The 16,490-nt window shown below is 38.8% G+C and overlaps 1 protein-coding gene across 1 annotated transcript in view; it reads left to right on the top strand.

Moving 5' to 3' along the window:
- PXDN (peroxidasin homolog (Drosophila)) overlaps window positions 1–16,490 on the top strand; it is a 220,353-nt gene that overhangs the window by 160,305 nt on the left and 43,558 nt on the right. The window contains exons 12-16 of the mRNA XM_006882919.1: window positions 1,026–1,184; window positions 2,574–2,686; window positions 3,782–3,938; window positions 7,842–7,950; window positions 8,557–8,714. Of these exons, the coding sequence (XP_006882981.1) occupies window positions 1,026–1,184; window positions 2,574–2,686; window positions 3,782–3,938; window positions 7,842–7,950; window positions 8,557–8,714 (696 nt within the window). The remainder of the gene's footprint in view (window positions 1–1,025; window positions 1,185–2,573; window positions 2,687–3,781; window positions 3,939–7,841; window positions 7,951–8,556; window positions 8,715–16,490) is intronic.

The raw sequence follows: 16,490 nt of genomic DNA, 5'->3' as shown, positions 1-16,490 counted from the left end.
AAACCCAGCCTGGACTTCTGGTAGTTCTCTGTTGATGTGCTGTTCCAGTCGTTTTTGGATAATCTTCAGTAAAATCTTGCTTGCGTGTGAAATCAACAATGTGTAGTGTCTCATAATGAGTATTTGCTAAATAGATGAAAAAATTCTTTTTTTAACTGAAAGACTAGGATAAATGTAATTACACTAACCTTTAACTAATACTGGGGGCTTTCATGGCATAGTTCACAGGCAGTTGTGATGATTATCTAGGGTTTCTGCAGGAAAAAGATGGACAGTCTCCTCTTGCAAGTCACAGCCTTAGAAATTCAGTGGAGGTCAGCCATGAATTGGTTTCATTCAATGGTAAGGAGTTTGTTGTTGTTGTTGTGTTGTTATGTGCCATTGAGTCTCTCCTATGACTCATAGCAACCCAGTGTACAACAGCCCTAAAAACCTGTTCTATCCTGTGCCAATTTTGTTGTCTCTGATACACCTATCCTCATTACCCCAATCACTGAATCAATCCATCTCATCCAGGGTCTTCCTCTCTTGTGCTGTCCTCCATCCTCCCAAGCATGATGTTCCTCTCCAAGGACTGGTCCCTCCTTGTAACATGTCCAAATTATGTCAGACAGTGTTTCAGAATCCTTGCCTGCAAGGAGCAGCCTTGTCTCACCCTCTCTAGGACGAACCCCTAATAGTTCATGGCCTATTCAGTACTCTTCTCCAGCACCACAGCTCAAAGGCAAGTTTGAGTTAGATAAATATTACTGCCAAACAGGTTTCTGTGATGCTTAAAATTTGTCAGATACATTTCTCCTTCATCCCTAATGTATTTTACCTCCCACCTTCAATCATCATCAGCAACCAGTTGTTTACTATCCTTATTAAGGTGCCATTAAGTCGACTGAATCATAGCAACTTATGACAACGAACAGATCAAAACCTTGCCCTGTCTGGTTCAATCCGCAATCATATCTGCCGTGCTCTAGCCCATAGTTGTGCACTGTAGAAGAGAAATCATAACCAAAATATGTGTTTTTCAGGGAGTCAGCTCTCTGTAGACAGACGTCACCTGGTGCTTTCTTCGGGCACGCTGAGAATTTCTGGAGTTGCCCTTCATGATCAAGGCCAGTATGAATGCCAGGCCGTCAACATCATTGGCTCCCAGAGGGTTGTGGCACATTTGACGGTACAGCCAAGAGGTACATGCTTGGATCGGGTCATCATTCCTTTATTCTGAGACTGTTCTGCAACCTCATTTTTACTGTTTTTTACTTACCATCATGTGACAAATTCTTTAAATATTTACAAAGTGCCTCCTTAGATCTCTTTCACTAGTGAAAGATTATTACATTTTTAAAGATGCTTGAACTGGACCCTGATAAGGCCAGCTTGTTAAAACCATTTAACATTTTAGATGGACTAGTTAATAATTCTTTATAAGAGAGTGCCTTTAAGGAGCAAAGGGTTTAAAGGCATCGACTCACAGAGGCCCAGTTTTGGTTTTTGCCTCCTTGTACCCTGGTGAATGTATTCCTGCCTTTTGTGTGTCCCCCTTGGACATATCATTTGAGGTTTTTTTAGCCTTCTAGGATGCTCATATCTAGCTGTCTCGGATCTTTTTTATGAGATCTGTATAGAAAACATTAAGTAGTGTCTCTGAGTAGTTGGGGATAGCTGAAACAGCCTCTTAGGATGAAGTGGCAAAAGCTGTTTTAGAAACCAGATCTTATTCCACTGAAAGCTAGGCCTTAGAGACAAGAAATATAAGAGTGAGATGAGATTAAAGAGTCATAGAAATCTCATCTTACTCTCTTTTTTTGAGATATGAAACATTTTGGGGACATCCCTTCTTGTATCTTATTGACAATTTGTTAAAACTCAGCTTGGCATTACTAGCTTTGGCTTTTACAATGTTTCTTATTAAAATTCATTACTTAATAGGATTTAGGGGTTGGAGACTTTGACTTGTTTAGGAGAGAACTGATAGTGGAATGGAACTGACTAAACAAAGCAGACAAACAAAAAAAAATAATCATTACCCAGAACTCTTATCATATTCAGCCAGGGGTTTTCATTTTTCAGACGGGCAAAGCTAATTCTGGTTAACAGTGTATTGTCTGCCTCTAACCTGACTCACTGCAGGGTGCATTATGTTTCTTTCTACTAGACAACACTAGCTGGGAGACTGTACCCAGCAGCCAGGCCTCCATGTGGTGTGTAGCGGCTAGTGGGTGAAGGTGTGGGAATCCTGGAAGGACTCAGCGCTGGCAGAAATTGGGGCCAAGTCAAAGATTCGGGGTCATTGGTGTAAGAACGGGAGAGAGTTATTATTGACTATACTGTTTAAATGCTGGAGCTCATGTTGAGGTGAGGGGTGGAATACAAAGCAAATAGTTGGGCAGATGATCTCTTGATCCCTTGTAGCTTTATTCTATGAAGAAGTTTGGAGAGTAGAGAAAGCGCCTGTTACCTGCTTTAGGAAAAAGATGCTTTTGTGCTTTCTTAAATCCTTTTGTGTTTGGGTGGTATAAATTTCAAGTTTTCATGTTTTCTCCACCATTATCAGTTGTGTGTCCCTTGTCTTCTAGTTACCCCGGTTTTTGCCAGCATTCCAAGTGATATGACAGTGGAAGTTGGCACCAATGTTCAGATTCCTTGCAGTTCCCAAGGCGAGCCTGAGCCAGTAATAACATGGAATAAGGTAATAAATCTTGAGTGCTGGATGTCTTCTAGCACAGAAGAGCCATTTAGGCTTTACATCTGTTGTGAGAAGTTTTATTAAGCAAGGAGGGCCTGGCACCTGCCTGTTTCTTCTATAGATTTTATATCCAAGGAAATAAAAAAGTTCAAATTGGAAAGTTTGAGGCAAAGACATTCCAAGGGTATCCTGACTTACAAAACCAAAACAACCATGTGCTGAACATTCTCTTGTTCATGTCCTTCTCAGTGGCAACAGCAAAGAAAATTTCTTTATGAGACCCAAGATCTGATAATCAGTAAAGGGTTTGCTGTCTCAGTTTTCTGTTTGTTTTTCATTAAGCTCACTTCAGAAATTCTTAATAGTACTTTAAGACATTGAATAAGTGCTTTAATAGGAAGTAATGCCTGGAAGGCATAGAGGCAGAGATGGTGGTGTTTAGTGGTTCCCACCACCCACCGAACAAAGTGCCAAGTGTTTAAGCTTGGAGTATAAGGGACCTCTTTGCATGTTTCCCTGCTCACCCCACTGGCTTTACCTCACATCCTTCCTTTCTTCTTAGACTGTTCCAAATACAAAATCGGTGTGTAGCTTTCTCCTTGCAATTGTCTTTGCACAGGATACTCACCTGTTCTTTCTTTGTCTCTGAATCATCATCTGAGTCTCAGCTCAAGCGCTGTCTCTTTCAGGAAGCATTTCATAAGTTGTAATAGAGGCCTTTTCTTGCATTGCCCCCTGTGCAGTCCTTACCCTATTTTACCTGTTTCTCCTTTTGGGTAAATGCTATATCCCCTTCCTCCCTTATCCCCCTCCCCACCACCACTATCTTGGAAAATTCCATCCAGTACAGTTTTGTGTCTTAATCCTCTTTTGCTTTAAGCTTGAGCTCAACAAAGCAAAGGGCTTAAGAAAGCTTATTCCACTGAATTGGTATTAGTCAAATTGTATTAAATTTCACTGCTTTTCCAATTTTGAAATGATCTGAACACCACCCCTTAAGACATTTATATTTGTAAAGGCCTAGTGAGTGGCATTTCCCCTCTCCCCTTGCCATGCAAAACCCCCTTTAATTCTGATTGTTGTTTCATACTGCTCTAGGATGGGGTTCAGGTAACAGAAAGTGGAAAATTCCATATTAACCCTGAAGGATTCTTGACCATCAATGATGTTGGACCAGCGGATGCCGGCCGTTACGAATGTGTGGCTCGAAACACAATTGGCTATTCCTCAGTTAGTATGGTCCTAAGTGTAAATGGTAAGATTCTGTATGCACACAAAGGGTTTCTTATAACTCAAATGAAGCATTAAACCTACACAGTATCAAAGGCAACTGGGGTGGAAAAAAAATGCACAGACTTCCAGTGTAATAGAGGGTTCATCAGTAGAGAGTCTTTTGACTTTTTAAGAACGCATTCTTACAGGGAGCTCTGGTGGCCTAGTGGCAAGAAGCTGCACTGCAATCCCAGAGGTATGTGGTTTGAATCCACCAGATGCTCTGCTGAAGAAGGAGGGGCAGTCTCCTCCAGTCAGATCTGATTTGACAGGACACATACAAAAAGTAACAAAAAATTAAAAAAAAAAACCCAAAAACAAAACAACAACCAAACGCATTCTTAATTCTCATATGAGGGAACTTAAGGACTCAGAGAGGTGAGGTGCTGGAGCTTGCCCGGTGTTAGGTGGCTCAGTCAGTAGCCTTTCTGCCCTTCTGAAGTTGTGCAAACCACTGTGGTGTATTCACTTGGTACAGCTTTCCATGCTCAGTCATTAGGTGGTTTTGCTTAGCTCATAATAATCTTCAATTCCTTTCCTGAAGATCAATCAGTTGTCATAGGTTCATGTAGCTTTTCACTCTTAATATTTTTGCTCGCATTATATATCTACTGGCCTGCCTTATCTAACCCTAAATCATTGCTGTACCATATTATTGCATCAGGCCTAATGCCATTTTAGTCTTTTTTGCACGCTACACACAACACCTAACACTAAAACCTGCAGTCATCTTTCTGCAAAAGTAAATATCATTACTCATGTTACTCCTGTTTCTTTACATTTTCTGTTGTTACTAGGTTATAATCCAAATCTTGTAACTTTGCGTGGACTCTTTACACTTTGACTCCAACCTTAATGTCACTAGTTACATAATCTGTCTTTCCAGTATGCTCTGTACCCTTAGTTTTCACTACATGCCTTTATGGACATGCATGCTGTGTGTGGCACTTTTTCTTGGCACACACTTTTTCCTATCCTAGAATGCCAAACTTCACCAAATGTCTTTGTTGTAATGCTGGTATAACAAAAGTACCTCAAGTTGGCCATGCTATGCAATTTAATTTTTGTCTTATGTATAATGGAAGTAATTGAACAGTTACAAGTGGGAGAATACTGTAAATCAGCTTAAAATTCTAAAAGATTTCTTTTGGCTATGGATAAAAGATAGCCAAGGATAGGTGTGGAAGAAGAGGTGAAATTGAGATTTTGAGTTTGTGTCTTCTGCCATCATTGATAGGATTGGAGCTGATGATATGTAGCAGATCTGATAGGAGTGGTCAGTGAGTGGACCAGGAGGAAGAATCCAGGATAATGCTTGAGTTTTTGTTAAGAGAGACATGATTAGGCTAGGAGCCAGTTTGAGGGAAGAGAAGCATTAAGAGTTCTGTTTGGACATAATATGCTTGAAATACCTCAGTAAACAGTTGGATATATGAGTCTGGAGCACAAGACTGAGACTGATGATATAAACAGAATGATAAAATCCGGGCTGGTGAGGATATCAAAACCCTGGAAGCAATGAAATCACCTAGGGAGAGGCTGCAAATAGATAAAATCACTGATTACTAAGCCCAAATCTAATGCAGTAGTTAGTGTTTTAACAGAGAAAGAGAAGCAGCAGAAAGACAACCAAATGTACACTAGTGATAAGAATGCTCTGGGAAGCAAAGTTTATTCTTTGTACCTATGATCTAGTTCTTGTAAAAGGACATTAAGCTTGGAAAACTTGGAGGATCACCAAAGCAGAGGCTGAACCAATGATACAGACTGACACAGTGACTGCAAAGGTGGCTTTAAAGATAACAAAGATTGTGAGGATGACTCACCAGGATTGGATTCTGTGATATGCAGGCTTGGAGTCAACATGGACTCAGGAGCACCTAACAACAACAACAATGTTGAGTTAAAAGAAGCAGGGGATCTCTGGTGGCCTAGTGGCAAGAAGCTGCACTGCAATCCCAGAGGAGCATGGTTCGAATCCACCAGATGCTCTGCCGGGAAAGGAGGGGCAATCCCCTCCTGTACCAGTCAGATCTGATTTGACGGTACACGCACATGCACAAATAATAAAATTTTAAAAAAATTAAAAAAAAAAAAAAGAAGCGAGATAGAGAGAGCATGAGTAGAGATAAAGAGACAGAAAAGGAGACCTGGAAAGGCAAGCAGAAAACTAGAAGTAAGTATATCCCAGAAGTCAAGCAAAGGAAAAACTAGAATTAGGTCATTTTCAGTGGTGTTGTATGCTATGCTCCCTGTACAAAAGAATTTGACTGTAGAGGTCATAGTTCCAACATTGTGAAGAAAGGGAATTACTAAACACTTCACTATGTGGAAACTATACTTGAGCCAAGGTGCAGGACTTCTAACAAACAAGAGACATTACATGGCTTAAAAAGAGGGTAAGTATGTACTAGGATTGCAACCTTTCACAAACAAGGGACACTACATGGCTTAAAATGAGGGTAAGTATGTACTAGGATTGCCATCTTTCACCATCTCTTTGATAAGCAGATAATCTGAGAAGATAGATTTTATGAAGAAGAATGTGGCCTCAAGACTGGAGGAAGAGTCATGTACAATCTGTGTTCTCTAGATGGCACTGCCTTACTTGCTTAAAGTGAAGAGAACTTGAAGCACTTGATGATGCTCAAACACTATAGTCTTTATTATGGGTTATACCTCAACCTCAAGAAAACAAAAATTCTCACAAGTGGACCAGTAACCAGCATAATGCTTCAAATTGCCAGAGCAGCACAGCCTTTGGGTTACCAGTGCAGTTCTTTATACCTCCAGGGATCCCATAGAAGCACTAATCAAGAAATGAAGTATTACAACCAGCAAAACTCTCCCAGGGACTCTTTAAAGAGCAAGGATGTCAATTTAAAGACTAATGTGTGGCTGATCCAAGCTAAGAATTGATGCCTGTGAATTGTGGTTTTGGCAGAGAATATTGAATATATCCTAGACTGCCAAAAGAATAAGCAAGTCTGTTTTGGAAGAAGTCCAGTCAGAATGCTCAGTTGAAGCACGACGAGTGAGATTATCTGGGATAACTTTAGGCAGGTTATCAGAAGGGACAAGCTCTTGGAAAAGAATATCATGCTTGGAAACATAGAAGGTCAGGGAAGGAAAGGGAGACTGAAGAAAATGAGTTGAGACAGTGATGGGGAAATTCTGACGATCATACAAGATAGGTAAGGTTTACTTCTACTTAAAGTTGATTATGAACCACAGCTGACGCCCAAAAACCCAACTGGAATTAAAAGTCAATTAGGAAGTATCCTGAAATAATAATAAAGTGATTGAAAACAGAAAATATGGTAACTAGAGCACCTTAGCCTCTAGGACAGCAGAGAATTAAATGATTTTTTGTCTTCATTGCATTATATTTTAGCTTCCAAGGTTTGGAATGGAGAATACTTGGTAGGTCACAAAAGTGCCTTTGAACCAGCAGCTGATAAACCCTTGTTACAATTACAGACTGTAGAGATAGCAATAGTCTATCAATTGGTAGAGCAAAGTAGAAAAAACCAAAACACACCTGGAACAAAAACATCTCTGTTTATTTGACTTACCACCCAGGTTGATATGAGCTAATTAAGCCTCCTTTGGTATAAGAACTTTAGTATTTTATAAAATGGATTTCCCCCTGTCCTTTCACGAGATGACACAAAATTTTAAAAAGTCTGTAATTTCCGTGCCATCTAAAAATAGCTTCCAGTAAAATTAATGATAAAATAATTTAAGCTTTGGTTTGAAAAGTATGAATAACATTGTAGAAAAAGTATGCCATAACACTAAATGATGTAGTGTCTAGACATTATTTTATGAGTAACTTATACAGTATTTTTTTTTCCTGGTAATACGTAACTTCGTGTTTTCCCAGTTCCTGATGTCAGTCGAAATGGAGACCCGTTTGTAGCCACATCAATTGTTGAAGCAATTGCAACTGTTGACAGAGCTATAAATTCAACCCGTACACATTTGTTTGACAGGTACTGTGAAGCATTAAAACTCTGATCCTCAAATTGCTGAGCTTTGAGGATTGAAAAAAAAAGTGCATGAAATTCATTTTAACATTTTAACATCACTGTTATATCTGAAGAAAAACTTTTCATTTAAAAGCTACAGACACTATGAATATCAGATTATTTTCTGGGGATTATGATAATAGAAAGACTTTTTTCTCAAATAGATGCTGAACTATGACTCATCCTTTTTTAAAAAAGTTAGCGCACTCATTTGGCTTGTTCCTAAATGATTTGGCAAAAACAAAAATATTTTTAAAGCCATTAGTGTACTTACCTAATGTTAGGAATTAGAAAATGTTTTTCTGCATTTTAATTGAAATAGAATGCCTGTGTTTTTCTCTCTTGATGTAATTAATTATTTGTTTTTAGTGTCTTGATTTTTGTTTTGTTGCCTTCGCTTCGGATAAGGAAGGTACAGTACATCACATCTGTATAAAGGTAGCTAGTGAAGTATTAAAAAGCAGTAATTAGATTTTGGAATGTTAGTGATTTTTACCTTATTTTTCATTTGTTCTTTGTGGTAATGACTTTTTTCCTTCTTTTTTTCCCCCCTCTTTAAATTCCTGGTAGTCGTCCTCGCTCTCCGAATGACTTGCTGGCCTTGTTCCGATATCCACGAGATCCCTACACTGTTGAACAAGCAAGAGCAGGAGAAATATTTGAAAGGACTTTACAACTTATTCAGGAGCATGTGCAGCATGGATTAATGGTTGACCTAAATGGAACAAGTTAGTATTGAATTTCCTCTTTCTTACTTTCTCATCCTCTTACTTACATACCATAGGTATTGAGTGTTGACAGGAGTGTCATCCAATACTATGTATTATTTATGATGAAATGTTTGCACTTTTCTGTTACGCTATATTTATGAATTATAAAATATTTTTTTAAATGCAGATTCTCTTGAAAAAATAAGATCATCCTCCTGTGTAATTCAAGGTCTGAACTCAGAGTGCAAATTGCTTTACAAACTCAAAAAAAAAAATAAGATCATACAGTTCTCACTTTTGAGCTAACAAAAAATCTTTTTAGACATGCCTTACTTGTCAGGTTATATTTTAGGTGGACGGACAGCACAGGAGAGGTAGTGCCCAGATGAGATGGATTCATACATTAATTAGTTAATGGGGGTTGGTGTGTTGGAATTAGTGAGACTCACTCAGGACAGGGAAGGGTCCAGAGCTGCTGTACACAGGTCGCTACGCATCTCAGGCGACTCAGCAGCTCATTAACAATAAAATACTGTGACAGGTTTGGAAGCAGCAGTGGTATCCACTTCCTAAACTACATACCTTCAGAAGCTCTATGAACTTTGATAAATGACAGTAGTTGTAGAAGGGCTTCAGGCCTTTTGTCCATAGGGTCACTATGAACTCAACTCGAAGGCAATCAAAAACAATCAACAACATAACATTGTCACTAACTTGTAGAGACCTAGTGTACAGCAGAATGGACCTTACCCAGTTCCTCCTATCCATATAACCCATGCTGTGCTAAAGACTGTTGTTGCGGCCACTGTGTTAATACATCTTGTTGAGAGTCTACCTTTTCTCCCGCAGCTTTCCACTTTACCAACCGTTGTGTCCTTCTCTAGGGACAGGCCTCTCCTGATGACATGACCATGACAGTTATGCTCACATCTCTCTTCTGCTAAGGCAGTATGTGACCTTCACAATGTTGTTGTTGTGGCTGGCCTATCCTCTAAAGGAGATTTCATGGAAGACCTTGTAAAAAAATTATTATATGCAATGATATATGCATAAAATTACATGCCATGCATCTGTTAAAATGATGTTTATTAGGAGTTCATGCGTCTGTTAAACAAGGTAATTAAGCCACCTCTGGACTGGTGTGAGGATTATATGAAGTGATCTATGACGTTCAGTTGCTTTCATTTCTGGCACATGGTTATTGCCCATTAGTAAGAGTTACCGTTGTTATATATCATTACTTTAAGATTTTACTGTGGTATAATATAGATAAGGAAAAATTGCCTTTTTAATAATTTTTAAATATATATAATTTAGTGAACTTTAATTACAGTCACCATGTTATACAACTAACCCCACTATCTATATCCAGAAATTTTTATTAACCAAACAGAAATCCAGTTACCTTGAAGAATAACATCTCTTTCTTCGCTACTCCTAACCACTGATAATCAGTAATGAACTTTTGTCTCTTGTGCGTTTTCCTATTTTGAATGTTTCATATATTTGATGGTAGTGGCTCTCCCTCATAGCACCTTTTGTACAAGTGAGTAAAACCCTGTCTAGTACTGCGCCATCCTCACAGTCTGCTGTGCTCATTGTTGCAGTCACAGTGGCAGTTTGTCTCGTGGAAAGTCTATTTTTTATGTTTCTCTATGAAGTCTTTCAGCCTTTGCTTCTAACCAGACCTCTGGCTGCATTTTTTCCAAAGCAGATTTGTTTGTTCTCTTGGCAGTTGTTATGCTCACGATTCTTTGCCAACACCACAATTGAGAGGCATCGGTTCTTCTTCCCTCTGCTTTATTCATTATCCACATTTCTCATATATATCAAACAATTGAAAATGACATGGTTTGGCTCAGTTTCACCTTAATCTTTAAAATAGCATCTTAGCTTTCTGTAGCACTTTAAGGAGATCATTTCCATTATAACCTTGTCTTAAGGTATCTTTTCAATGATACTGTTAGGTGCCATTGAATGGACTTGAACTCAGAGTGACCCTATGTGTACATAACAAAATCCTGCCTGGTGTGGGTCATCCTTCAAATGCCTGCTGTGCTCCGGACCACCATTACCGTCACTTTGTCCATCCATCTTGCTGAGAGTTTTTTTGTTTTTTTTTGTCAGTCCTCAATATTATTGAACCTGGAGTCTTTTTCCAGACATTGATCCCTCTGAATATCATACTGAAGTATGTGAAACAAAATTCTTCATTCTTGTTTCTAAGGAGTATTCTGGCTATATTTCTTCAAAGATGGATTTTTTTAAATTTTTTTTTTCAATTCATGGTATATTTAGTAGTTTTCACCAGAGTCACAATTAGAAGATATCAGTTCTTCTTTGGTCTTTCATTCATTATCTATTTTTCACATGCATATGAGGTAAATAAAAACACTATGATTTTAGTCTTTAAAATGACATCTTTGCTTTTTATCACTTTGAAGAGGTTTTTGGCTGTAGACTTTTCCAGTGTAATAAGTAATTTGATTTTTTTTTTTATTCTTTTTTTCTTGGGTGTTGATTGTGGATCCAAGTAATATAATCCTTGACAGTTTTAGTCATTTCTCCACTCATTGTGATGTTGTTTATTGGTCTAGTTAGGATTTTTGTTTACTTTATACTGAAGGCTGTTGTCATTCAATCACTAAGTACTTCAGGTCTGTATTTTTTGTCAGCAGATTCCCCTGATATGAGTATCACAGATCATTAATTAACCAATTAATTAGAGTCTTCCTCTGATCCTGATGCTGTTTTCTTCTTGCCAGCTCAAAAGTGCATGGCTTGATTCCACACTCTGCTCTATAGACAAAGATGGGCGATCTCTTCCTCTGCAATTTACAGACTCTGGAAAACCACTGGAGAGTTAGCTCTTGAGCTGTTTCTAGTTTGACACCATACAACAACAATGAGTAAATTTTTAACTCATTTTATCTAAAAGACTTACTCACTAAAGACAAGGTTGAAAAGGAAAGCAAGCATACCGAACCAGTAATCCCAGAAGTTAAAGAGACCTGGTGGCTTAGGGATTGATATGTTGAGCTATTAACCTCAAGATTAGAAATTCAAATCTACCAGTCATACCATAGAAGAAACATGAGTAATCTCTTCTCAGAAGGATTTATAGTTTCAGGAAACAGGTGGAAGGTTGCAGTGAATTGGATTTTCTATATTGGCAGAGAGTTGCTAAGTGCTGGTTTGTTGTTTAGATTTTGGTGTGGTATGTAACTTGTATGTTCGGTTGGCAACACATCCTTACCCACTAAGTCATCAGAACTCATTTAAAATCGTATTGCTGTGTATTGTTCTTGCTGTGTCTTGTGGAGTTGTGACCAACCCACAGCTGACTCTAGCCGATTTTCAGACGTGGTGGATCACACAGGCAGAGACTTTTCCTCCACAAAGCAGCAGGTGGATTAGAACCACATACTTTTGCATTGACAGCACATTTCTTTACAACTAAGCCACCAATAGTTATTGCTGTTGTTGTTGTTATTATTATTATGCGTGATAGTGTTGCCTGCGACTCATAGTGACCTATGTACAATAGCTCTTCCCTGTTGTAAGCCAGTCTCACTAACTCTGACCCATCTACCTCCATTACTGCAGTTACTGTGTCAATCCATCTAATCCAGGGTCTTCGTCTCCGCTGCTGTCCCTCCACACTTCCATGCATGATGTCCTCCAAGGTCAGTCCAAAATATATGAAAGGGAGCTTCAAAATTCTAGCCTCCAAGGAGAAATTTGATTTCACTCTCTCCAAAGCAGACCTATTTATTCTTTGGTGATCTATGGTATGTTCAGTCCTCAAGCAGCATAACTGAATGAGATCAATTCTTGCTCTGTCATCCTTGGTCGTAGTTCAGCACTCTGATGCATAGCAAGTAATTGTGAATACTGGCCAGGATCAAGCACTCCTTAGTCCCTAGGCTGACATCATCACTTTTCAGCACTTTGGAGAGGTCCCTGACAGCAGGCTTCCCCAGTGCAATTCATTTTTTTTTTTTTTGACTGCTGGTGCCAACGGTGTTGATTGTGGAGCTGAGCAAACGGAAATTGTTAACAATCTCAGTCTCTTCTTCATCTATCATGGTGCTGCCAATTGGCCCAGTAGTGATAATTTTTATCTTCTTGATGTTTAGCTTAAATCCATATTGAAGACTACTGTCCTTGAACTTCTGCAGCAAACACTTCAGGTCCTCTTTAGTTTTGGCAAGCAAGCTGTGTCCTCTGTATGTTGCAGGTTGTTGATGAGTCTTCCTGCAATCCTGATGCCACATTGCTCCTTATAAAGCCCAGCCTCCTGAATGATCTGTTCTGTATGCCATTGAAAAAGTATGGTGACAGGATTCATCCTTGGCATACTCCTTTCCCATATTTGAACCAAGCAGTGTTTCCTCCTCAGTTCTGAGGACTCCATCCTTATCCATAGGTTTTGCATAAGCACAATCAAGTGTTCGGGGATTCCCATTCTCCTCAAGGTTAGCCACAATTTATTGTTATCCACATAGTCAAACGTCTTTGTATATTCAGTGAAACACAGATAGACATTCCTCTGGTATTCTCTGCTTTTGACCAGGATCCATCTGACATTGGCAATGATATCCCTATTGCCATGGCCTTTTGCAAATCGACCTTGTGTTTCTGATTGTTCTCTTTTGATGTACTTACTGTTCCAATCATTTTTGGATACTCTTAAGCAGGACTTTGCTTGAGTGTGATACTAGTGATACTGTTTGATAATTTCCATACTCTGTTGGGTCACCTTCTTTGGAATGGGCATAAATATCAGTCTCATCCAGTCAGTTGGCCAGGTAATTGTCCTCAAGATTTCTGGGCACAAGAAATAGTGAGCATGTCCAGGGCAGCATCTGTTTGTTGAAATAGGTTAATTGTTAATTGATATTCTATCAATTCCTGGGTGTGTTTTTTTTTTGTTGTTGTGTTTTTTTGTTTGTTTTTGGGTTTGTGGTTTTTGGGTTTGTTTTGTTTTGTTTTAATTTCTTAAGCGCTGCTTGAATTTCTTCTTTCATCCCCATTACCTTCTGATCAGATATTGTTTCATGAAATTCTTCTGTGTTGGCCTCTTCTTTTTGGTCCAGGGACTCTGTGAACTTCCTCCATCTTTCTTTTAATGCTTCCTGGATCTTTCACTGTTCTGCTCATGTTGTTGTTGTGTACCATCAAGTGGGAACTGACCCACTCCTGACCCTTTGGTGAGATTTTAGAGGCATTTAATCACACGGAGGAGATTGCCAATCCTTCTCCCGCAGTGGATGGTGAATTTGAACTACGTGCCTTCAGGATTGTGTCAGTTTCTTAATACTAGGCCACCAGAGCTCCCTCATTCTACCCATAACATCCTTAAATACTACAGCTTGAGATTGAAATTTGTTCTTTAGTTCCTTCAGATTAAAGAAATGTCAACAAGTTGGGCCATTTTGATTTCTAACTCTTTGTACATCTCATTATAATACTTTATTTTCCTGACCTGCCCTTTGAAATCTGTTCAGTTCCTTAACTTCCTGCTTTCTTCCCTTTTTTTGGCTTCTGGGAGCTCTAGTGCACTATTTAGAGTATCTTTTGACATCTCTCTTGGTCTTTTTTTCCTCCTTCATCCTTGTAATGATCTTTTGCGTTCTTTATGGATGATATTCTTGATATCCTCCCTGCTCATCTGGTCTTTGTTCATTGTTGTTAAAGGCCTCAAACCTGTAACTGAGAGGGTTTTTTTAAGTCAGGTGGGATTGACTCAAGGTCAAATTTTGACAACTGTGGATTTGATTTAACTTTCTTCAGCTTTAGTTTGAACTTGCATATGAATACTTAATGGTTTTTCCATTACTAATCTTCTTTCCTGTTCCCAACTTTTGCATTCCAGTCCCCTATTCTTATTAATGTGTCATGATTGCATGTTTGATCAATTTCTGGCTGCAAAAGTTGGTAGAAATTATCACTTTCCTCCTCTTTGGCTCAGGTTGTGGGTGCATGTATTTGAATGATAGAGGCAATCACTGATCTTCCTTGTATGCATACGGATACTATCCTGTCACAACATTGTATTTTAAGATGGATCTTGAAATGACCTTTTGAACTATGAAAGTGACCTGGTTTTTCCTCACCTTTTCATCTCCATTGTAGTAGAACATACATTATCCTATTCAAAATGTCCCATGCCAGCCCATCTCATTTCACCAATACCTAGTATCTCAAAATGTATTTAATATCTCAACATTTCTTTTATAACAATGTCCGATTTTACTATATTCTCTACATTTCCTACATTCTGCATTCCTGCATATAGCTTGCTTCTCACATTCCATGTTCCAGTCATTCGTGTTTGCTTACGGCTGTCCTTCCTCATTTTTGTCTCCAGGTTCAGCCTCAGGAGCCATATCTGCTGGTCTATTCTGTGTGCACTCCACTGTACATAGGATTTTCGAAGTCCTATTATTGTGGACATGAATGCCCATTCTTTCTTCCTAGTCTGTCTTATTATAGACACTCAGCTTTAGAATCTGACAGACAAGCATTTTAGTGTAAGAAGCAGATGAAAGATCCTGTCCCCTTACAGAAGTAACCAGTAGATTATTTAAGGGTGTGTGTGTCTTGTCCTGTCCCTTTGCCTTCACCACTAACATCCCCTTCCACCCCTGCCAGCCCATCCAGCACCTTCTTCCCCTCAGCTAACCCTCAAGTCAGGCCTCAAGTCACTGCTGTGATGCCTCGTGCTGCTGCTGGGCTCTCATGCTGCTGCCAGTCTCTCTTGAGTTTAGGAGACTTTAAATACAGACCTCATACTGCAGTTTTAGGGAAGGATTTCTGTTTGAGGCAGTACTGTGTTAAGGTCCTTGTCCTTGAGCTTCTGCTCCATGACTATTGTCTTGTCCAGAAGTGCCTTAAAAAATTAATATTGATCTGAAATGTGAATACACAAGAGAAAAAGGTGTAGAAGTGAGAATTATGGGATTATTTCTTCTATTTTAGAGTATAGTGGTTACTCTGAACAATTTGTTGATTTTTGTAAAAGATCTAATTTTTTACATTCCTGGGTGGCACAAACAGTTAAACATCCACCTACTGATCAGAAGTTTGGCAGTTGAATTAATATAGAAGAAAGTTGTGGCTGACTACTTCCAAAAAAAATCAACTGTTGAAAATACTATGATTTTTAAGTTCTATTCTGTAACTTAGACCGGCCATGAGTCACATTTGATTACCTAATAGCAGCTTTATTGTTTCAATATATTTTGTTTAACATTTAGACACTGGTAAGTCAGAAGTTGTAGTTGACCACAAGTTCTTTTTTTTTTTATGTGTGTACTGTCAAATTGGATCTGACAGGTACAGGAGGCGATTGTTCCTCCTTCTTCAGCAGAGCATCGTGTAAGAGTTTTTACCACCTAATCTTTATTTGTACATAGGGTTTTCAGAGGCCTGCTATTTCAGGAGTGGATGGCTAATCCTTCTTCCTAGTCTGGTGTAATCTGAATGTTCAGATTTAGAGAAGTATCAGACAGACCAGAATTTTACAGAAAAAATGAAAGGCATTGATTGGTGAGATGAGATGGACTGGCAGGGGCATTTTGAGTCAGATGATCATATGATATATTACTCTGGAGATGAAGAGGTGAGGAAAAATGGAGTTGCTTTCATAGTTAAGAAAGTAATTTCTAGATCCATCTTGAAGTACAATATTTTAAGTGACAGGATAATATCCATACACATACAAGGAAGTCCAGTGAATACCACTATCATTCAGATATATGCACCAACAACCAGAGCCAAGGAAGAGGA

The sequence above is a fragment of the Elephantulus edwardii genome, unplaced genomic scaffold (assembly GCF_000299155.1).
Source record: "Elephantulus edwardii isolate Elephantulus edwardi_28Jun2011 unplaced genomic scaffold, EleEdw1.0 scaffold00025, whole genome shotgun sequence".
NCBI lineage: Eukaryota > Metazoa > Chordata > Mammalia > Macroscelidea > Macroscelididae > Elephantulus > Elephantulus edwardii.
The sequence above is the reverse complement of the archived record's forward strand: the minus strand, read 5'-3'. Positions and strand labels throughout refer to the sequence as shown.